This window comes from Ovis canadensis, chromosome 18 (genome assembly GCF_042477335.2).
Source record: "Ovis canadensis isolate MfBH-ARS-UI-01 breed Bighorn chromosome 18, ARS-UI_OviCan_v2, whole genome shotgun sequence".
NCBI lineage: Eukaryota > Metazoa > Chordata > Mammalia > Artiodactyla > Bovidae > Ovis > Ovis canadensis.
Window position 1 is genome coordinate 69,701,436 of NC_091262.1, and position 21,208 is coordinate 69,722,643.

The window sequence follows — 21,208 nt, forward strand, 5'->3', positions numbered from 1 at the left end:
CAGCAGAGCACAAGGACAGAGTTCCTGATAAGCCCCGGTTGCTCCTACCTGCTGGAACCTTCTGAGCTCACAAAGACTCAAGAGTCCCCACATCCAGGCTTTTCCAGTCTTCGTCTCCAGACTGCCCACCCCCACCCCATCAGCGGTATGTGGACCATGTGACTGGAGCCCAGACTTGTGCCTGTGTGGGAATCAAGCTCGAAATCTGCTTGGGCCGCTGTTGAGAGGCAGACATTTATGTGGCCTTTAGCTGCAAGGCCGAGGGTCCCTGATGCGGTGCTGGGCATGTGGCTCTGCCTGGCTTTCCGGGGTGATCTTTCTCAGGCAGGTTAATGATTCTGGGAAAAGTCATCCCAAGTCTGACAAATCAGGGCCATGGGCTGACCATTAGGATCCCCGGCTCCCACTTCCTTGTTGTAGCGTCTTGGGACAGTGCACTGATCCAGCACCTCTCTGACCGTCAGTCACCACCCCACTGCAGGACAGGGCCCGGGTGAGTCTGGCTCATCACCAAGTTCCCAGTGGAAGGAGGCACCATGTTCAATAAATACGTGTTAAGAGAATGAACGAAGTGTCTGATTTTAGTGTCAAAGGAAATGAATGTAGAGCCTTTGTCCCTGTGCGCCAGGTACCCAGACTCCTGAACAGGGAGCCCTGCCGCAGACAGACCCAGGGGCCTCCAGCCTGTCCAACAAGCACTGGGTAACACAGTGGCTCCGTGCTGCATTGAGCCAAGGGCTACAGGAAAAGCAAAGATGAACTCCTGCCCAAATTCCACCTGCAAAAGCCTTCCCCCGCCGAACACACATGAAGAATAGCATAAGATATTATAACATATAACAGGAGAGGTGAGTGCTGGGCATTGTGCTAGCTTCAGAGCTGAGTGAACATTTCTCACGCCATGTTGTTAGTAAGTAGGGTGCCTCCCCTACCAGTCTAGACGCAGCACCAAGCACATTGCAGGTGTGTACAAAGGATCACATGTATATGGAAGGGTGCAGAGGAGGCCGAAGATGCTCAGTTTGGCTGGAAGGAGCAATCTTACAGGAGCAGACGTCTCAGCAGGCCCTCAAGGATGGCAATCTGGGTGGATCAAGCGAGTGGAGGACTCCAGACAGAGGCAAAAAGGAAGCACCAGGTGAGTGGATGAATGAACACCATCACCCCAGGCCCACAGCACCATCAGGCACCCTCATGCAGCTTTGCTGGCTCAACACCCTCCCTTTGGTCTGTGATGAAACACCCCTGCACTGCAGCTTCACTGAGCATTGTAAGGCTGAGTCGAGGGAAGCAGTGACAGCAGGGCCATCTCACAAGCAGATGACGAGGACAACTGCTTCCGCACACCCACCCACCCACCCTCGCCAAGTGTTAGAGAGACTCTCCCTCCTGCATTAGAGCCACGTGCATATCACACCTGTCCCCAGGTGTGATGGGTCCTGCCACCCCTGCCCAGGAGCCTGGGATAGTCGCTGATCTGCTGGGGCAGGTGCTCAGGCGATGCTGGCTGACTGAATGAATGTACACAAAACCCAGAACCCACGAGCTGTCAACAGTGCAAAGTGAAGACTTGTGCATTTCAATGTATGTAAATTCTATCTTAAAGTGTAGAGGGCTAGAGCGGGGAAAGTAAAGATGAAACAAAGATGGCAAAATAGCGCTCACTGCCGAAGCCAGTCATGGGTCTACAGAGGCTTCACTATACCATTCTGTTTAATTTCTATATACTTAAGATTAAAAGTTGTTTTCAAACTATGGTGCTGGAGGAGACTCTTTAGAGTCTCTTTGACAGCAAGGAGAAAGGACATCAACCCTGAATATTCATTGGAAGGATTCATGCTGAAGCTCCAATACTTTGGCCACCTGATGTGAAGAGCTGACTCATTGGAAAAGACTGTTGCTGGAAAAGATTGAGGAAAGGAAGAGAAGGGGGTAACAGAGGATGAGATGGTTGGATGGCATCACTGACTTAATGAACATGAGTTTGAGCAAGCTCCGGGAGATGGTGAAGGACAGGGAAGCCTGGCGTGCTGCAGTCCACGGGGTCACAAACAGTCGGACAGGACTGAGCAACCCAACAACAAAAGGTTAAAAAAAAAAATGCAGCTCAGACCCTGAAAGGCCAGAAAAGAACTGAGAAGGCGGGGCGAAGGGCATCAGTGCACATGAGCTGCTGTGGAGAACTTCCTCCTTATTCTTGGTTTGGAGAAGAGAGAGGGAAAAAGAGACTCCTCAAGGGAGCAGGGACCCCACACCAACAAGCAGTTTCCCTCAGCCGGGACTGGCCACGACACCCCTTCTTCCCTGGGGATCCCCTGGCCACCCGCTCTCCAGCTGCTCTCACTCCGAACCGCTGAGGGAGACTTTGATTTACTTCCCTTCGGGGAAAGTTCCAGTGCCCCAGATGGTCTGAAGCCGCAGGCCAAGAGGAGACTCGAGGGGCACGGAGGGACACAACCCGGGGGACCTGGCCCGCCGGCCTGCCAGCGCGCACCTCTCGCCGAGCTCCTTGTGCTCCAGCTCCAGGTTGCGGTGCAGGGTCTTCAGGCAGCTGTGCTGGTGGATGAGGGCCTCGTACTCGGCGGACTGCCGCTCGTGCAGCGCCCCCAGGTGCTCATGGTCCTGCAGCAGCGCCTGGTAGGCGGCCGTCAGCTGCTCCTGCTGCTTCTGCAGGCTCTCGTTCTCGCTCTCCTTGGCCGTCTGCTGGCTCTGCAGCAGTGCGTACTGGGCGCTGAGTGAGGCACTCTGGGAGGTCAGCGTGGAGTTCTCCACCTGCCGAGAGGGAGACGGGGATGCAGGCTGACACGGAGGGAGCGGGGACCCCCCTGGGGCAGGCAAAGACCCAGCTGGGACCGAGGACAGTCCTACCCGGACCTGAGGAATGGCTGGGGGAGGCCAGACGGTGTCACAGACTGTCACGTGGTGCTTGGTCCTGAAGCCTCTCCACAGATGTGACTTTCGGTGGCACATGAGGCCCTATCTACGAATAAGCTCCTTGGATACCATCTTTCAATACTCTTAAAAGCCTAGTTTTAAAACAGCATCACTGAACAACCTACCTTAACTTAATTGATAGCTTCAGAACACCCACCCAACATCCAAAATTATGAGGAACTGCAGAGAAGGAAACACTTCCTAACTCATTCTGAGGTCAGAATTAATTACCTTAACATGAACAAAGATAATGACAGCCACAATCAAAAACCCCAACAAAACAAAACTACAAACCAGTACCCTGTTTCCTTATTTTACTAGAGCAAATTCCAACATCTTTGCCAGTATCTTATCATCCCTGACCCATAAGTTACATACTTTCAAACCCCTTTCTCAGAAACTGCAACGAATAATTCTTAATTTTTTTCACAATCTATTAACTATAAATAAATATCCACATCTTAAAATGCACGGTCCAGAACTCTCATTTGGCTAGATGCTCTCAATAGACGATACTTCATTTCACTCGTGGAGATGAAAAATTCACATTTGCTTCAGACTCTACTAGGTCCTACGGTGAAGAAATGTGCTTGACCTGGTTGAACTCAACTTATTTGATTCCAGAATCTCTTTTCCCAAGAAATTCCTAAGAACATCTCAAGAAATAGATTTTGGGAAACAGACAAGACTGCAAGTAAAAGCAGGGAAATGAACTTTTTTTTAGCCTGGGCAGCCATGTGTTCAATCACTGAAAACCACTTTCAAAGATCCTGAGATTAGTAACCATGGTGTACAATGCATTTGCTAAAAAAAAAAAAAAAAAAAGCCCCAAACTCTCCCTCTGCTTCGTCTTGCTGACTGGGAGTCGTGCGAGTGTTGGGCTGGTCTCTAGGAGACAAGGAGCATCCTTCCCGCAGGGCCCGCCCGCCCGGCCCTCACCTGCAGCTTGGCCGTCTGCGTCTGCAGTGTGGCGTTATGCTCCTGCAGGAAGCTGCTCTGCTTCTGCAGCGTCAGGATCTGGCTGCTGAAGGCCGTGTTCTGGGTCTCCAAGTGCTGCAGCTGTTCCTTGAGCAGCTGCTTCTCAGCCTGCAGGGCCGCATTCTGGGGGAGGGAAAAGCATGGGACTGATCAGACGCCAGGTCCATACCTGCTTCCCTTGTGGCTCAGCTGGTAAAGAATCCTCCTGCAATGAGGGACACCTGGGTTTGATCCCTGGGTTGGGAAGATCTCCTGGAGAAGGGAAAGGCTTCCCACTCCAGCACTGTGGCCTGGAGAATGCCATGGACTGTATATAGTCTATGGGGTCGCAAAAAGTCGGACACACCTGAGCACAACTTTCACTTCACTTCTTCTGTACCTGCTAACTGGCAGCGGGGACCTGAGTTGTTGGGAATGAGAACCCTCAAGAGTTGATGCTATGGGGGCCAAAGCCAGAACCCATTAAGTAAGAGAAGTAACACTTTCCCTCTTAGAAAGACAATAGAATCAGAAAAAAATTTTTTTGGTCCATGTTTTCATGATAGGAATGAATACACATGATGGGGATCTTGCAAGGAACCCAAGCATGTGAGTGTGAGACGGGTGAGCGGGAGTTACAGCTGCTCTCTTTAAAGCTTTTTGTCTTTAATGCTTCTCTCTGTTTTCTGTCACTCACCCTGAGAATGCATGTCTGTGAGCTTGCACAGGACAGGAGTCAGGGCCTGTGGCCACAGCCTCATTCCACTCAGGGGTGACAGCAGGTAGGTTAAGGCGGTTCATGCTCTGCGAGGCAAATAAAGGCCAAGCAAAATACGCCACCGACTGGACTAGGACGTGTGGGTGGTGGTTGTGGCCTGTCCCTTACCAGTATAGGGCTTAGGGTTGAGTTTCTTACACTCTATCTCACCTTTTTCATCTATCAAATGAAAACCATCACTATCTACTTCATAAAGCTACTGGGGGACATCAAAGGACGTCAAGTGTTTAGACATGCATGGACAAGCTTGTTCTATAAAGGGCCAGACAGCAAATATCTGGGGGTCTGCTGGCCGTGTGGTCTCTACCTCGACACTAACCCCCGCCATCCCCGCGGGAAGGCAGCCCCACACAACGAGGAAGCAGAGGGTGTGTCTATGGGCCAATAACATCTTATTCATGAAAACAGGTGGGGGACCATGGTGGACGGGCGGTCGACCGCCCGCAAAGCACTGAGACACAGAACCCCGTGGAAACGGTGCAGGTATAGACTCTCTAGGCCCAGGGATGTGCTGGGATGCAGAGAACGCGTCTTCAGGGAAGACATGCACACACCCTTTCAGTTAGAAAGTCCGAAGGGGGACCTCCCTGGTGGTCCAGTGGTTAAGAATCCGCCTTCCCAGGTAGGGGACACAGGTTCGATCCGTGGTCTGAGAATGAAGATCCCACGTGCTGCAGGGCAACTAAGTCATGTACCACCGCTACTGAGCCCATGTGCACTGACTAACATCTGACATAGCCAGAAATAAACGAACAATTTAAAATAAATAAATAAAATGTTCACTTAAAAAAAAAAAGAAAAAAAGGCTGAAGGGATCTCAAGTGGAAAGGAGCTCACAGGACCTGCCAGGAAATACAAGAAGTGGCTGATGAGACCTGCGTCAATCTCAACAGCTCCTGCTGCCCGGGGTCCTTCCTGGTGATGGGAATTCCCGCTCCACCTAAGCGACGGTTCACGGACGGCCTCTCCCCACTCACATTGCGCTCCAGTTCGATGGCCCGGTCCTTCACACGCAGCAGCTCCATCGTGGCCTCCTTGTGGCTGGGCACCCAGGGCTCCTTCCCTGGGTGACCCTCGACCGACGTCCCCATGGGGTGTTTGAAAGAGTTCTGCGCCTGCGTCCCCCCTTCCTGGCTCTGCTTGAGGACCTCACACTCCTTCTTCAGCTGTGGGAACAGGAGAGCAGACTTGGGGCAGGAAGGGGCCCAGCTGGGGGCCCCCCGCACCAAACCATCCCCTCGCCCAGCACAGGCATGGACCCACCAGGCACCTGCCTTTGCTTTTGCGGGGAGCACACACAACCTCCATCCTGCGTGTTACCCCCTCCCTGTAGAGGGGACTGAAGGGCAGCGCCAGGACCCAGCCCCAACTTCAGCTACATGACTGTGGCCAGTCTCCTCCCTCCCCTGGGCCTTGGGTGTCCTCTCCACAAACACCTGCTCCAGGACACAGGCATCCAGGCAGCCCCTCTGCCATCCAGGTGAGTGCCTGGGAAAGGTGAGGCGGGCATGTCACAGCCACGACCCCTGGCCCGTCTTGGGGCGGGTGGGGGGCACGCTGCTCTTACCACCTGGATCTCGTTCTGCAGCTGGTGATTCAGGCTGGCTTTCTCTTCTACCTGCGCTTCTAAGAAAGCAATCTTTTCTTCTTTCATGGCGAGTGTTGTTTTTAAAGCTGATTCATTTATGCTCTCCAAAATCTTGTATTTCCTGAAAAAATAAAAATACACAGTAGTATTTATTTGTCTCTTCCTCCCACAAGCTCCCGGTCTCCCAGCTGCCCACAAGGCCCTCCTGCATTAAACTGGTTTCTTCATCTCGTTGAAGGATGTGGCCCAGAAGGACCACAGGAGCCAAACACCGTCACCCAGAGCCCTTCCCTGGACTCCTGGTGAAGACACATCTGGGACACTTATAAATGAAACGTCACGGCTATAGTGTCCCAGGCACCATCTTAGAGAAGTACTATTATGGCCATTTTACAGATGGGGCAACTGAGTCTCAGAAAGGTTAACGAATCCATCCATAGTGCCAGGTAAGTGGTAAATCTCTGTGGACTTGTAACCACACTAAAAGGACATCATGTTGGTTACAAGTCTAAGAAAAGTCCAAGATGCTGGATTTCCTGGAAAAGCGAGATCATTTAGGAACGCAGTGCAGGCAAAGAAGCAACAGCTCAACTTTCAAATCAAAGTGCTGGGCCCAGAGGTTAAGAATCCTCCCGCCAGTGCAAGGGACACCAGTTAGGTCCTTGGTTTGGGAAGATCTTCCATGCCGCGGGGGCAACTAAGCCCGTGGGCCACAACTACTGCAGCCTGCCTGCCCTAGAGTCCGTGCTCCACGAGGGAAGCCACCACACTGAGAAGCCCGCGCACGGCAGCTAGAGGGCAGCCCCTGTCCACTGCAGCTAGAGAAACCCCAAGAAAGGCCCAGCATGGAGGGGCGGGGGGCAGAGAGCGAAAGAAAGAAAAGGAGAAGGGAGGGGAGAGAAGGATAGAGACAGAAAGAATTGCAGCCTGGTTTAAAAAAAAAAATCAAAGGGCTGGGGGAAGGAGAAGGGAACAAACGGGTGGAACACCCAGGATCCTTAGGGCAGTGAAAACACTCTGTAAGACCCCAGAGGGGTGGATACATGTCGCTATATATTTGTCAAAACCCACACAACGTGCAACACCAAGAGTGACCCCAATGTCACCTGTGAACTCTGGGTGATGACCTGTCAGCGTTAACGCATGTACCATTCTGGTGGGGGGGTGGGGAGTTGATGGTCGGGAAGGGTATGCATGTCAGGGGGCAGGGGTCTACAGGAAATCTCTGTACCTGCCCCTCAGTTTTGTTGTGAATTTAAAACTGGCCTGAAAGAGCCTAACTAGAAAAAAAAAATCAGGAAGCCTTTTTATTGGACAAAAGAAATCCCCTTCCACTCCCTGCTTGGAATCTCCAGGAAGGAGGCCTGGGATAGAAAGCCCCACGTGACAAGAGGCCCTTGGGTGTGGAGAGAAAATGCAGCACTGGGGGGGTGGGGCGTGGAGCCTGCGGGGAGCGGGGTGCACGGACTCCCGCAGCCGCCCGGGGTGGGGGTGGGGGGGGTCCTCAGAGGGTGGGGCATGGAGCCTGCAGGGGGGTGGGGTGCACGGACTCCTGCAGCCGCCCGGGGGGAGGGGGGGGTCCTCACGGGGGGGTGGGGCACGGAGCCTGTGGTGAGCGGGGTGCACGGACTCCCGCAGCCGCCCGGGGGGGGGGGTGGGGTCCTCACAGAGGGTGGGGCGTGGAGCCTGCAGGGGGGTGGGGTGCACGGACTCCCGCAGCCGCCCGGGGGGGGGGTGGGGTCCTCACAGAGGGTGGGGCGTGGAGCCTGCGGGGAGCGGGGTGCACGGACTCCTGCAGCCACCCAGGGTGGGGGGGAGGGGGGTGTCCTCCTGGGGGGTAGGGTGTGGAGCCTGCGGGGAGCGGGGTGCACGGACTCCTGCAGCCGCCCGGGGAGGGGGGGGTCCTCACGGGTCACCGTTGCTGCTGTCATCCTGCAGCAGCAGCTCCTTGTGGAGGCCGACCTTCTCCAGCTCCTGGCTCAGTTTGTCCAGCTCACTGCTCAGCTGCTGGCTCTTCAGCTTCTCCTGCACCAGGTCCTGTGGGGACAGTGAGGACAAGCGTGGGCCAGGAGCCCAGCAGATGCAGCAAGAGAGACAGACACAGGCCCATCTCAGGGCAGAGCAACCATCTTCTCGAGTCACAGCTGGCTCAGGTATCTCGAGGGACAAGCGGGTGGTTCTATGTGGACAGTGGACCCTGGGGATGTCTTGAAGGAAAGGGATGAACACACCTTTCCAGGCCCTGGGGTTCAGGACACCAGCAGTGTGTCCGGGAAGGACTGAACATGCTCCAAACACATCCAGAGACGCGTCCGAGATACCATTTATGGTGACCTCTGAGGAACAGGTTTGAATTCTTACAACACGACTGCCTTTTCTATGAAGTGATGTAATTAAATGCCCATTGCAGGGAATTTAGAACATAAGAAAAAAGTATAAAGGGGAGAAAGATTTTAGACTCAGGTTTTGATTGACTTTTCGAAAGTGGACATTGACCTCACCTAGGAGTTCGCTTACGCTGGTCCACACCTCTGTAGCTTTCCAGGCAGCTACCAATTTCTGCCCGGTGACATAGCTACATGCCCTCACATGGACCCCTACCACACCCCAAGGCCTGGAACCCCTACCACATTTGGTGATGTTTGCCGAACGTTCCGGGGTTGCTCCCCAGGTGTGGCACGGAAGGGCCGGTGCGTGACCTTCCAGCTGCCTCACCTCTGCTGCGGGAACCGCCCTAACCCCATGTTGAGATGGGGGAGCCATAAGGTCAAAGCAGACTGGACTACTGAGCCCCAGCACAGAGGACAGGCTCCCTGGAGAGTCGCCTGGACTTGCACGAGAAACCAGCCTTCGATGGGATGAGCCCCTGAGATTCTGGGGTCGAGCGTTACTGCAGCAAACCCTAACCAATGCTTATGGAGGCAGGGGCTACTGCCTGAGCTGGTGTCTTGTATCTTCCCCACAGCATGGTGACCTGCTCCGCTGACGGATGTATATATTTAACATGGAGACCTTTCTGAGTTCTCAAATTTCCTTTTCTTCCTTAGCACACAGCTAGAACGTTTCTCAGCCTCCCCAGCAGTTAGGTACAACTCTGTGACCCAATTCTGCCCCAAGAAGTGTGGTCCTTCTTTTCCGCATCCATCTGCTGCAGGTAGGTCCACTGTGGGATGGCCGAGCCACAGGATGGAGGAAGCCGGGCGCCTGTGAATAGCCACAGTGAACTCCCACACATGGGGAGACCCAGCTTCTGTGACGGGCCAGGCAGATGCTGAAGTCACTTACCAGAGTGACTCACCCTAACACATGCAGGGAAGCCCAGACAACCATGCAAAAAAATACCAGGGAGAAGTAAGACAGGTGTTCACCAAGAGACTTAAAAATTTGGACCCTTTCAAGTATAACTGCACTTCGAGGTGTATATCCTAAGAAAATAGGTATCTGTGAAGGTGTATGTTAGGATGTCCAGTGTTATTTAAAATAGTAGGAGGGACTTCCTTGGTGATCTAGTGCAGGGGATGTGGCTTCCCTGGTTCCCGGCTCTGCCAGGTCAGGGAGCTAAGATCCACATGCTTCTTGGCCAAAGTACCAGGACACAAACAGAAACAATACTGTAATGAACTCAATAAAGACTTTAAAAAAATAAAACAAAACAGTGGGAAAACTCAAAAATAATCTGATTGTCCAAAAAAACGTGTGTTAGTTGCTCAGTCATGTCTGACTCCTTGCGACCCCATGGACTGCAGCCCACCAGGCTCCTCTGTCCATGGAACTCTCCAGGCAAGAATACTGGAGTGGGTCGCCATTCCCTTCTCCAGGGGATCTTCGTGACCCAGGGATTGAACCAAGGTCTCCTGTCTTGCAGGCAGATTCTTTACTGTCTGAGCAGCCAGGGAAGTAATCACAGTAAATCTACAGAATTAATCACAATAAATCTACCTCACAGCCATTAGAAATTGTGGCTCGAAAGCTGTTTAGTGTAATGAGAAAAGGTAAAGTAAGTGAAAACAGCACAGAGCTAAGGTGTACAAAGCGGGGTAGCAAGTGTGTGGATACACAAATGCCCAAGGAAGAGGATGGAATAAAATACCCCAGGCACTGGCTGTCTCTGGGCAGTTAGATCCTAACAGGTCACGTCTACTTCCTCTTCACGCTTTCAGGCGTCATTCTGGTTCGAAGTAGGGAGCACGCGCCAGGGGCCTCCCCCCGTCCCACCTCTATCCCACAGCGCACACGGTGTGGCCCGACGGCCCCGGCTCACCTCCCTCAGGGCGGTCAGCGTCCTCGTGTGAATGGTGACCTGCTTGGTGAGGTCCCTGTTGTCCTTCTCCAGCTCCTTGAGCTTGCCGGCCGCGTCCCGGCAGCGGGCCAGCTCCTTGTCCAGCGCGCGGCTCTCCCTCTCGGCGGCGGACAGCTTGGCGGAGCTGTCGTCCAGGACGGCGTCCTTGAGCTCCACCTGCTGCCACAGCCGCCGGGCTTCCTTCTCCAGCAGCTTCTTGTCCTTCTCCAGCTGGGCCACCTCCTGCTCCAGCGCCTTCCGCTCCTGCTCGGCCCGCTCGAGCTGCCGGTGGGCCAGCCGGAGGGCCTCCAGGTCCCGCCGCAGGCCCTGGTTCTCGGCCTCCAGCTGCCCCAGCTCCCGCTCCAGGGCCTGTGCCTTCTGGCCGCCGCTGTCCAGGCTCTGCTGCAGCCGCAGGTTCTCGGCGCTCAGGCTCTGGTAGCTGAGCTCCAGGCGCTCCGACTTCTTGCCCAGCGCCTTGAGCAGCTCCACGCTCTTCCTCAGCTCCTGCTTCTCGCGCTCCAGCTCCTGGTTCTCGCGCTCCATCTGGGCCACCTTGGCGCCCGTGAAGCGCATGGCCTCCACCATCCGGCGCAACTCCAGGTTCTCCTCATCCAGCTGCCGGTTGTCCTGCTCCAGGCCAGCCAGCTGCACCGACACGTTCTGCAGGGCGTCCAGGGACTTGCGCAGCTGCCGGTTCTCCAGCGCCAGCCCGTGGCTCTCACGCTCCGCGGCCTCCGCCCGCTCGCCCGCCGCCTGTAGAGCGCTGGCCCTCTGCACCAGCCGCCCCTTCTCCTCCTCCAGCCGCCCATTCTCCTCCTCCAGCCGCCCCAGCTCCCGCTCCAGCGCCTCGGCCCGGCCCGCCTTCTCCTGCGCCTGCTCCAGTGCCCGCTGCAGCTGCTGCTGCTCCAGCTCCAGCCTGCTCAGCCGGCCGCTGGTCTCCGCCACCGTCCTATGCAGGGCTTTGTTCTCCTGCTCCACATCCTTGGCGCGGGCCTCGCTGCTGATCTGCGACCTCTCCCGCAGTGTCCACACCGCCTGGTTGAGGTGGTCCTTTTCTTGCTCAAGGTCCTTGATCTGGGGGAAAACACGATGGGAGAGACATCGGCTGTTGCACATATTGTCATGATCTGGGGCTGAAGTCTGGTTTAATCTGGTGACCAAAGCCCAGGCCCTAAAAGACCATTCCCCGCCGAAGTCCTAATGGTATTAGTGTACAGCACAGGGAACTATATCCAATAACTTGCAATAACCTATGATGGAAAAAGCATATGCATATATGTGTACATATATATTTTTATACACACACATGCACATATGGGCTTCCCTAGTGGCTCAGTGGTAAAGAATTCGCCTGTGATGCAAAAGACGCAGGAGACCCGGGTTTGATCCCTGGGTTGGGAAGATCCCCTGGAGGATGACATAGCAACCCACTCCAGTATTATCGCCTGGAGAATCCTGTGGACAGAGGAGCCTAGCAGGGTATGGTTCACAGGGCTGCAAAGAGTCGGACATGACTACAGCAACTGAGAGGAGACCCATGAAAGCATGCACATATATATCTGAATCACTTTGCTGTATGCCAGAACTGAACTATAGTTCAATTGAAAAAACAAAAATCCCTAAAGTTCCTAGGGGCAAACATGGACACAAGGTAAAGAGCATGGAGACCCTTAGGAAGACACTTCAAGTTAAAATGCCTTCAGGGCAGCCAGGAAGATGTAGAAACAGAAACCCATCTCTCCCTCTTACTGAAAACGATGGAACTTGATTCCCTTGGTATGCTCGTCCTGGCCGCTTGCCTCTGTGGGCTCCCCTGAGGCCACTTCTCACCTGCAGACCCTGCACAGTCTTCCCTCTGCCCGGCATCCTGACTCCTCCCCATCCTCCAGGGCTCCGCGTATGAATGGCAGCCCCTCAAGGACAGCCTTGCACCCCGACTCCTCAGCGCCTGCACCCAGCAGGATTCTCTCTGTTTACTCCCTCCAGAGCACACGTCTGGGATCGCCTTGCTTGTCATCTTCTGCCCTCCATGTAAGCCACATCCTGCCAGGGACCCCGCCTGTCTTTTATCCAAACATGGCACTATCCCATCCCCTCTTTTTTTTGCCCTAGCTCAGCGCCTGAAAAACTCAAATACTTGAAACCCCGGCCTCCCCTCGCAGGTAGGGGTTAGTCACGTGTTGAGTGTGACCAATGAATGTGACAGAAGGTCCCAGAGCGGAGGGGGGCTGTGGGGGGTGGCCCTCTGCTCTTCGCCCTCCAGTTCTTTCTCCCATTCCTTGAGGGCACGCGGCGGCCCCAGCTAAGACTGGCAGAGGAGGAGAGCCTGGCTCCTGCTCAGCATCACAGAGCCCTCGCACCAGCCTTGGACTGCCTCCCACCAATAAACCTCAGGGGCTTAGCATAGTGCTATGGACATCGGGAGCCGGATTGTTCTCGGTCACGTGGGGCTGTCCTGTGAGACGCTGGACATTTAGCTTCGCCCACAACACACCAAGAGCATCACCCGTCTTTAGGTGCTGCCAGTGTCCCCTCCTCACCACTGAACAAGAGTGGCTGGTTTGAGCTGCAGCTAGGCCAGATGCCTGGTCACCAGCGTTTCCCCTACAGACTCCCAGGAGATGGCTAAATCCTGGACTACTCTCCCTCCTGCAGGCAGGCGCTCCGGGATAGGTGCCCATTCCCAGAGGGCCTACCTGCCGGGCTTTGTCGGCCTTCAGGGTCTCCATGTCACTCTGCAGCTGTTCCTTCTCTTTGATGAGCTCCTCACTCAGGACCTCCAAATCCTGGTTACTCTGCTTCTCTCTCTCCAGCTGGGTCTGTAACTTTTCAATCTGCGGAGCCAGAAGACCCAGACAGGCAGCAGTGAGCCTCACAAAGTGATCTATGTTTTAAAATCAACTCAAAACCCATCAGCCCCACCCAACATTTGAACGAGCCTTTTTCTCAAGGGAAAGAAGCCCGGCCTTGCTCTGAAGGGACCTCTGCACACCCTCGACCCTCAGCTCCCTCCCACTGCTTGCATTTTCAGCTCGTGGAAGTGGAAGGCCATGGGCACTATCGGTCAGCTTCTTTCAGCCCACCTCTCCTCATTCCCAATGCCATGGGTCCAAGTGCCCCCAGCTCCCATCTCAGGCCTTATCCACTGTCCTGAGGGTAAGACCACATGCCTGGGGCCACCATCACTGGACGCCCCGCAGACGTCGCTTAGTGACAACTCCAGTTCACCCAGATGCTCAGAGAGGTCTGCGGACGCGACCCTCCTTCCTCTTTCACCCTCCAGTAATTCTATCTCCAAGCCCTGCCCTCTCTACCCAGGCTTCTTTATTGCCGCTGCCTTTCCGGGGCTGGGCCACCTTCCCCGGACCTGGAAAACCACCCCATCACCTCCCTGACACCAAGCTCTTCTGCTGAGATCCACCAGCCTGACCTTCCTAAAATAGGAACTCCTATTTCATGGTGCCTAACACCTGGAATGGGCTTCCCTAGTGGCTTGGATGGTAAAGCGTCTGTCTGCAATGCAGGAGACCCAGGTTCGATCCCTGGGTTGGGAAGATCCTCTGCAGAAGGAAATGGCAGCCCACTCCAGTATTCTTGCCTGGAAAATCCCATGGACCGCGGAGCCTGGTAGGTTACCGTCCATGAGGTCGCAAAGAGTCAGGCATGACTGAGCGACTTCACTTTCACTAAGGTGGTGGACGCAGATTCTGACTCAGTGGGTCCAGGGCAGTGCCTAAGACTGGGCTCCCAGGAGAAGCCCCTGCTACTGCCTGCACTGGGAGGGCATCCAGGCTGCTGGTCCCCTTCCCACCGACACCAAACCCCTCGGCAGGCGGGGGCTGGAGCTCAGCAGGAGGTATGACTCTGGTGCCACAGGGACAGGGTTCAGATTCTGGTCCCTCCCTACTAACGACGTGACCACGAACAAGTCTCTGTCACTGACGCAGGATCGGCAGTGAGCATCCTCGTGAGCCTGTCACCATATGGTGCTGGGCACGTGCTGGCAGGTAGCAGGTGCAGCAGTGCTCGCTGCCCCTTCCTGCGAGAGCGCGGCCTCACCACCTACAGACCTTCTGTCTGCATTTTGACATGGTCCTAAAGGATCCTGGAGGAGGAAGTGGCAACCCACTCCAGGACTCAGGTCTGTGAAATCCCATGGACAGAGGAGCCTGGTGGGCTAGAGTCCATGGGGTCGCACATGGCCAGACGTGACTGAGCGACTAACCAATAAGGGATCCTGATGTGCTGGTTTGGGACAGCTCTTCTAAAAAGATGGACCGCAAAGACCAGATGGGTCTCAAAGCTTTGAAAGATCTCGGACCCCATTAATCAGCCTCTGGGGTAAGACCCCGAGATGTCCAGTGACATTTGTGAGCAGCAGGCCTGGAGCTGCTGCAGTTCAGCCTGTCTGAGCTGGGGCCTTGCACAGAGAGGTGTCCAAAGCTCTCGGAAGGATCGCTGCCCGTGGGCAGGCTCTGTCTACTTGTCGTGCTTTCCTTCCTGGCTCATGGGTCTGGGAGCTCGCAAACCTCCACGGAGGAAGCAGCAGGCATGCTTCTTCCCCTACCAGTGGGGAGACTTGGGCTGAGTGGGGCTCACACTCATGTCGTCACATCCCCTCGTCAGCACCTCAGCCCCGTGCCCCAAGCTGGGGACCCCAGGACGGGGGAGCCTGGCTCAGCTGGGGCCGACAGGAAAATGCATCTGAGTCGTCCTCAAAAGAGGAGTGCGGGGCAGCGGTCGACCTGGGGGGGGGGGCGTATTCCAGCCCTGCTATGTCCTCACTGTGAGGCTCAGGCAAGACACTGAGCTCCTCTGGGCCTGTGACCTCCCGGGTGGGGAATGCGAGAGCCAGGCTGGCCCCCATGGGGCCTGGGGCTTCACCGATTGACTGAGTGCCAGCTGGTGCCCAGACACACCGCATGGGAAGATCGGGACAGTGGGATGGCTGAGGCCAGGGGAAGGAAATTCCGACAAACTGAACCAGATGAGGGTCCAAGGGGCCTGGGGGTGAGTCCTCCAGCCGGGGCTGTGGTGTCTGCCCATCCATCATCAGGGAGCACCTGTCAGTGCCGGACTCGGGGTGTGTGTGGGGGGAGGAGGAGAACATGAAGCCACACTGCTGGGCCAGGACAGGGTCAGTCAGACAGAGGGCAGACTAAGTAAGATGGCAAGAGGTACTCTGGCGGGCAGAAGGCCGCCTCCCAGGGCTCCCAGCACCGGATATAGGATGGGTCTGGGAACTGTGGCACCTCCCTCCTGCCACGGACCTCTGTGCAAAGCCCTGTCTCTTAAGGACTGTGGCAGGAGAGGGCTGGTGTCCCACCAGGGAACCGACCCCGGAGGAACCAGGAGGGTGGGACCCGAGAGGTGGGGGCTGAGGAGTACAGCCAGATGGGCATACCCACTGCCCCTCCTCTCTGCAGGGGTACAGGGCCGGGGTGGACCATGAGGGCTGGGAAAAACATTCTGGGTTGAGACATGGCATGAGATAGGGTGGGGGTTATCTATCGTCCTATGAAGCCAGGACAAAATATTTGTTGGCCGAAATGCTGCAAGGCACACAAAGCTTCAAACGGATAAGAAGAGTGAGTAATCGAGCCTGGGGGGGGGTCCCATGAGGGGGCTCCAGGCACCCAGTCACAGGAGGAGGGGCTGTCCCAAGCCTAGTCCAGAGATAAGGGACCAGCAGAGTCAGGACCAGTGGTGCCCAGGTCTCTGCCTGTGGCTGGTGGCCCTCCCATTGCCTATGCGGCCTCAGTAAATGATGCTGGCAGGACTCACGGGCAGGTGGGACGGCTCAAAGCACCAGGCCTGCATGGTGGCTGGCAAGCAAGCGTGCTCAACGCTCTCACCCTCAGCTGGACGCTGACAGCTACTGTACTCAATATGATTGCGCCAAGGCAGTGTGATGTACTGATGCCCACTGACCTGGAGTGGCCAAAGCCACGGAAGCCATCCCTAGCCTCTCAATGACCCTTCCTGTGCCTGAGACTGAATCCCCAGTGCAAATGGGGGTCCCTGTAACCACAGAACAAAGACCGGTCTGTAAGCCCCTGTCTGCCCTCCCAGATATCTGGGTTCTGCTATGCTCCTGGGAAGACCCAGCAGCTGTCCCGAAAGGCAAATGCAGTTTGGCCCCCTCTTCTTCTCCATCCCATAAACCCAGAGGGAGGGGTGGGCACTGGTCCTGCTCACCATCAGCAGCACCCAAAAATGTCCACCAACAGTCCCTACGCCCCTTACATGTACGTGTGCACGGCCTACATCACTGCTTCCTCTCCCCTGTGCCCCATAATAGTCCACTGGTTTCTTCTCACTGAACACTTACTACATACCAGACCCCTCACATACACAAACCCATCGAGTCCTCGCAACATCTGTTAGACGGGAAGCCCACGAACCCCATTTCAGAGATGAAGACAAGGAGGCAGAGGTCACACCTTCAAGGTTGTGCAGCCACAAGCCCGCTGTCTGCCGACCGCTCTCTACGACTGCTCGCTCCTCTGTTATAGTTAACTGCGGCTGCACTGGCTCCTGCTCTCCTCCCAGCTGCGCATCCTCACTTATACCTGCCCCCCTATCAGCCTCCAGACGGCAGACCAGGCCAGGGGAGGGGCATCCACCTGCCCGACAGCCCCCCCACCCCGCCCCCAGCCGGGTTACCTTCTTGCTGAGCTGCTGGTTCTCCTTCTGAAGCTCCCCGCACTTGAGGCTGCTCTCCTCCAGCGCCAGGGACGCGTCGCGCAGGCCCTGGATGGTGCTCTGGAGGCTCTGGTTCTCCTTCTCCAGCTTCAGGATGCGGCTGGAGGCGCACTCATTCAGCTCGAACACAAACGACTTCCTGGAGGCTGAAGCACAGAGCCGAGTCAGCCCCGGGCTCCAGCTGCAAGCCAGGGGCATCTGGTGCCCCATGCCGTGGTTTGAGGGGCCGGAAAGGGGGTCCCAGGGGCCGGCTGGGGGGTCTCCTCCATGGTACGGTCACAGTCAGTGCCTGAAAGTCCCTCAGACAGTGACAGTCCTCTGCTAGCTCAGCTGGGCCCAGGGCTTCAGAGGAAAGCAGGCTGCAGCGAAGACGCCAGTGCAAAAGTTAAAGATCGTGTCAACCATTTTTTACCAAGCGGCTCACATGACCATACAACCCAAGGAGCTTAGAGACTAAGAGAGATGGAAAACAGACAACATTTTCTGTGCCAGCTCGGAGAGCAACGGGAGTCTGGGTGGCTCAGCAGGAGGGGCACGATAATCGACGAGTTATGTCTGCCACAGGTGGCAAAAGGCTCCGTGGTACATATGCCCAGTATTTGCCATCCCTGGATAAGGTCCCCTGAATGGAGACTTCATTTTGTAATTTCATGATTACATTGGGGGAAGAAATGAGAGAGTGTATGTAAACTGCTTTAAAAATTCTAAGTGTAAGAAGGAAATCTAAAAAAGGGGGATATATGTATACGTATAGCTGGTTTATTGTATTGTACAGCAGAAACTATCACAACATTGGAAAGCAACTACATGCCAATAAAAATTTTAAAAAATCTCACCCTTTATAAGTATAAAAAATAAAATTAATGCAAATATTATTAATTTTACTTTCTACTTTTCTAGTGTAAGTTTCCTTCCACAAACTGATACACCCATAGTACCAATTCTCTACGTATGATTCAGTTGCTTCCTAATCTCTATTTCATTTTTTTCTTTGATCGAGGGGTTTCTTAAGGGTATATTAATTCATTTCCAAATATTTGGTTGTTTTCTAAAAAACAAAACAAAACCTAAATGTGATGAAAATACAAGCTAAAGCTAGAAAGAGGAAGATTATTTATTCCAGCGGTCCCCAACCTTTTTGGCACCAGGGACTGGTTTCATGGAAGACAATTTGTCCACAGACCAGGGTGGGGGAGGGGACGTGGACCAGTACCAGTCTGCGACCTGGGGGCTGGGGACCCCTGAGCGGGTTCCTTTCAAATAGCTCAGCATATGGAGAAGGCGGGCAGTAGGCACAAACCTGAGAGTCAGGAACGGGAGTTCTTAGCTTCTTCCTGCCACCAGCGGGTGCATGACTTTAGGTAAGCCACGGGATTTTAGGTAAGTCATGGGACTTTTCCAGGAGGAGAAAGGAGTGTGAATGAAAGCCCTCGAAAGAAAGGGCTGGGGTTGTACTGTCCTCACTTGTCTCAACAGTGTCACATACTGGGCTCTGGGAGCCTGATCTGAAAACAGGGCTGCACCCTTACCTGCCTCTTACTCATCACCCCCAGGGACAAGGATACAGGCAGGGTGATGGCATCCCCCACATCGAACTGGACACAGACGTGTGTGTTCAGATCCTTTGGGCGGATATCCTAAGGTCTAAAAGGCATCTGCCACCCTCTCTGAGTTCTCATCTCCCACCAAGAACAGCAGTTCAGAACCTGCCAGCCTGAACGTCCTCAAGACCCCAAGCAACAACAGGCAGCACAGCAGGGGAGGTGGACAAAGGTCCGCAGCTCACGTCCATCGCTGACACACAGAAGCACATGTGCTCGCCACACACGAAACTATGCTACAAATGAAACAAACCTCAACTGAAACTCCAGTAATTCAGAGCCTGTGATCATTTGGATGGTACCATGGTATTTGTGGAAAATGAACATTTTTCTATTGGGGTAAAACATTATAACATAAAGTTCACCATTTTAAAGTGTACAGCTCTGTAGCATTAGATGCATTCCCAGTGATGTGCAACCATCTTTACTGTCCCCCTCCACACCTTTTCATCATCCCAGACTGAAACTCTGTACCCATGGGGAATAATTCCTAAGGGTCTACAAGTTCAACAACACAGCTGACCACAAGCCTCCTCTCCTCTTCCATAAAAGCCAGTGCTTCACAGATGATGACGATGACACAACAGTTCATTACTGAGTGCTATGCTCATTAGCACCCAAGCAGAGTAATGGCATCTATTTTAGTGAGACAGTGGCTGTAAGAACAGCATCCTTTACTGTGCCCGTGGGCCAGGCATGGCATCGAGCTTTACCACCGCCTCCTGTGAGGCAGCTTCGTTATCCCCACTTTACAGATAAGGAAACTGAGTTCTAAAAGAGGTCACCCAGCTAACAAGCGGAGGAGCCAGGACTTTAAGTCAGGTCTTTCTTGACTCAAGAAGCCACCAAACCACACATGAAAAAGTGCATTCAGGCTCTACTTGCATTATGCCTTCATTCAACCTAATGTTCAATAGCTCCTAGCTAAGGACTGGAAGAAACACAAGCTGGAATCAAGATTGCCAGGAGAAATATCAATCACCTCAGATATGCAGATGACACCACCCTGATGGCAGAAAGTGAAGAGGAATGAAAAAGCCTCTAGATGAAAGTGAAAGAGGAGAGTGAAAAAGTTGGCTTAAAGCTCAACATTCAGAAAACTAACATCATGGCATCTGGTCCCATCACTTCATGGCAAATAGATGGGGAAACAGTGGAAACAGTGTCAGACTTTATTTGGGGGGGCTCCAAAATCACTGCAGATGGTGACTGCAGCCATGAAATTAAAAGACGCTTACTCCTTGGAAGGAAAGTTATGACCAACCTAGACAGCATACTAAAAAGCAGAGACATTGCTTTGCCGACTAAGGTCCGTCTAGTCAAGGCTATGGTTTTTCCAGTAGTCATGTATGGATGTGAGAGTTGGACTGTGAAGAAGGCTGAGCGCCGAAGAATTGATGCTTTTGAACTGTGGTGTTGGAGAAGACTCTTGAGAGTCCCTTGGACTGCAAGGAGATCCAACCAGTCCATTCTAAAGGCGATCAGCCCTGGGATTTCTTTGGAAGGAACGATGCTAAACCTGAAACTCCAGTACTTTGGTACCTCATGCAAAGAGTTAACTCATTGGAAGACTCTGATGCTGGGAGGAATTGGGGGCAGGAGGAAAAGGGGACGACAGAGGATGAGATGGCTGGATGGCATCACTGACTCGATGGACGTGAGTCTGAGTGAACTCCGGGAGATGGTGATGGACAGGGAGGCCTGGCGTGCTGCGATTCATGGGGTCGCAAAGAGTCAGACACGACTGAGTGACTGAACTGAACTGAAGCACTAGGAGTTGGGAACATTGAGAATAAATCACGCTCACTGATCTGAAAGGGCTCATACACTATACTGAGTAGTCTGAAAGAGCAAGGCTTTCCAACCCCCATAGGCCACCCTGGTCTCTTACAGAAATACTCTCAATAGGTCTGGAACTGTCCCCGGCAGCCTGCACCACCTCTCTGCTCCACCAGGGGGCAGTGGTCCTCCCCAATGGACCTACTCTCCCCCCCAGGGCCAGGAATCAAAGAGATCCCATCCTCAGACCTCAGCACAGGGTACAGGCCCCAAAGCACAGATAAAACTAACTCCCCTCACCAGCTGGTAGTTTAACAAACTGATGTTTGGTTTGGAACTGATGGGACACCCCTCGAAGAAAAGATGTTTTCCAGCTTTGTTCAACAAATTTTCTACTGTTTGGGGGGATGCTTGTGGGAACTGAAAAAAGTGACTCCCAGCCCAGCCGAAAGCCCTGCCTCGTTCTGCGCAGCTCTAAGTAAACAATAACTCGCTCCATCACAGGCACGTGTGCTATTTCTGAACACAGGAACTGGCTTATTGTTTGCTGGGCACCGAAGCTTCCTGCTGCAGCGCGGACCGCTGCC

The 21,208-nt window shown here is 54.2% G+C and overlaps 1 protein-coding gene across 1 annotated transcript in view; it reads right to left on the minus strand.

The window, feature by feature from the left end:
- Window positions 1–21,208, minus strand: part of CCDC88C (coiled-coil domain containing 88C) — a 144,804-nt gene that overhangs the window by 28,885 nt on the left and 94,711 nt on the right. The window contains exons 13-20 of the mRNA XM_069559328.1: window positions 17,203–17,387; window positions 13,233–13,370; window positions 10,519–11,610; window positions 8,167–8,294; window positions 6,237–6,378; window positions 5,647–5,835; window positions 3,874–4,035; window positions 2,495–2,772 (exon numbers count right to left, since the gene is read on the minus strand). Coding sequence (XP_069415429.1) covers window positions 2,495–2,772; window positions 3,874–4,035; window positions 5,647–5,835; window positions 6,237–6,378; window positions 8,167–8,294; window positions 10,519–11,610; window positions 13,233–13,370; window positions 17,203–17,387 — 2,314 coding nt within the window. The remainder of the gene's footprint in view (window positions 1–2,494; window positions 2,773–3,873; window positions 4,036–5,646; window positions 5,836–6,236; window positions 6,379–8,166; window positions 8,295–10,518; window positions 11,611–13,232; window positions 13,371–17,202; window positions 17,388–21,208) is intronic.